Here is a 909-nt window from a genome sequence, read left to right as displayed (position 1 = left end):
CCACGGCTGCCTGCTGGACTACGTACATGAACACCAGGAGAACATTGGCTCCCAGCTGCTGCTCAACTGGTGTGTGCAGATCGCAAAGGTAGGAGTTCCCATGAACAAGTGAGTTTTTGAACATGTACTTTGAAAAACATTGTCTCAAATAATGAATCTCTATGAACCCTTTTCAATGTTTGTTCATGTGATATTTGAGAGTTCATAGTAAATGCAGTATAGTTGATTCTTTATGAGTTTTTATACTGAATGCACACATCTGCAGGCTGCTAAACCACTAAACACTCAGTTGCTTTGGCTCAGTCGGGTACCACATCAAATAGAAGGACGCTCTTCTAAGTACTTCCAAGGAAGAAGCTCCGGTGTCTCATGCATCAAATGAGTGCAATTGCCCCCAACCGTGTTTAAAGAGAAAATCTTCTTCAGCTCTGTGATTGAAACATTATGTAATGGACTGGTCTATGAAGGAGTTCAGGAAAGATATTCTCAGTTTCCCAATAGGCTTGCCATTTTCATACTCAGCATTGCATGAAAAATGCATTCGTTATTTTATTCTACCTGTTGAGCTGTGGTGCTCAGATAGTCGATGTTGAAGTTGAAGTCCGGTTGGTGTCATTTTCCAATCCAGCTTCTCACTTCTGTACTCATTCCCTGTCTTTCTAGAATAGGTTCAGATTCCATTCACATGTACACTACCAATCAATTTTTTGGGGGGAAGGAAATATACATATATATTTTTTTAATGCAAGGATGCAGTAAATTGATCAGTGACAGTTGATTTGACAATTGATTGTTTATTTTACAAAATGTTTTTTTTTTGTTTTTGTTTTTATTCGAATGCTGCCCTTTTGGATATTTTTTTTAAATCAAAGAATCCTGAAAGAAATCACAGTTTCCAAAAAAAAAAAA

At 37.5% G+C, this 909-nt stretch overlaps 1 protein-coding gene across 1 annotated transcript in view; it reads left to right on the top strand.

The window, feature by feature from the left end:
- Window positions 1-7: 7 nt before the first annotated feature.
- Window positions 8-909, top strand: part of LOC107575802 (receptor tyrosine-protein kinase erbB-4-like) — a gene marked incomplete at both ends in the record, with an annotated part of 12,195 nt that continues 11,293 nt past the window's right edge. The window contains one exon of the mRNA XM_016262133.1: window positions 8-88. Coding sequence (XP_016117619.1) covers window positions 8-88 — 81 coding nt within the window. The remainder of the gene's footprint in view (window positions 89-909) is intronic.

The sequence above is a fragment of the Sinocyclocheilus grahami genome, unplaced genomic scaffold (assembly GCF_001515645.1).
Source record: "Sinocyclocheilus grahami isolate Dianchi unplaced genomic scaffold, SAMN03320097.WGS_v1.1 scaffold2909.1, whole genome shotgun sequence".
NCBI lineage: Eukaryota > Metazoa > Chordata > Actinopteri > Cypriniformes > Cyprinidae > Sinocyclocheilus > Sinocyclocheilus grahami.
Note: the sequence above shows the minus strand (reverse complement) of the source record. Positions and strands in the feature narration are given on the sequence as shown.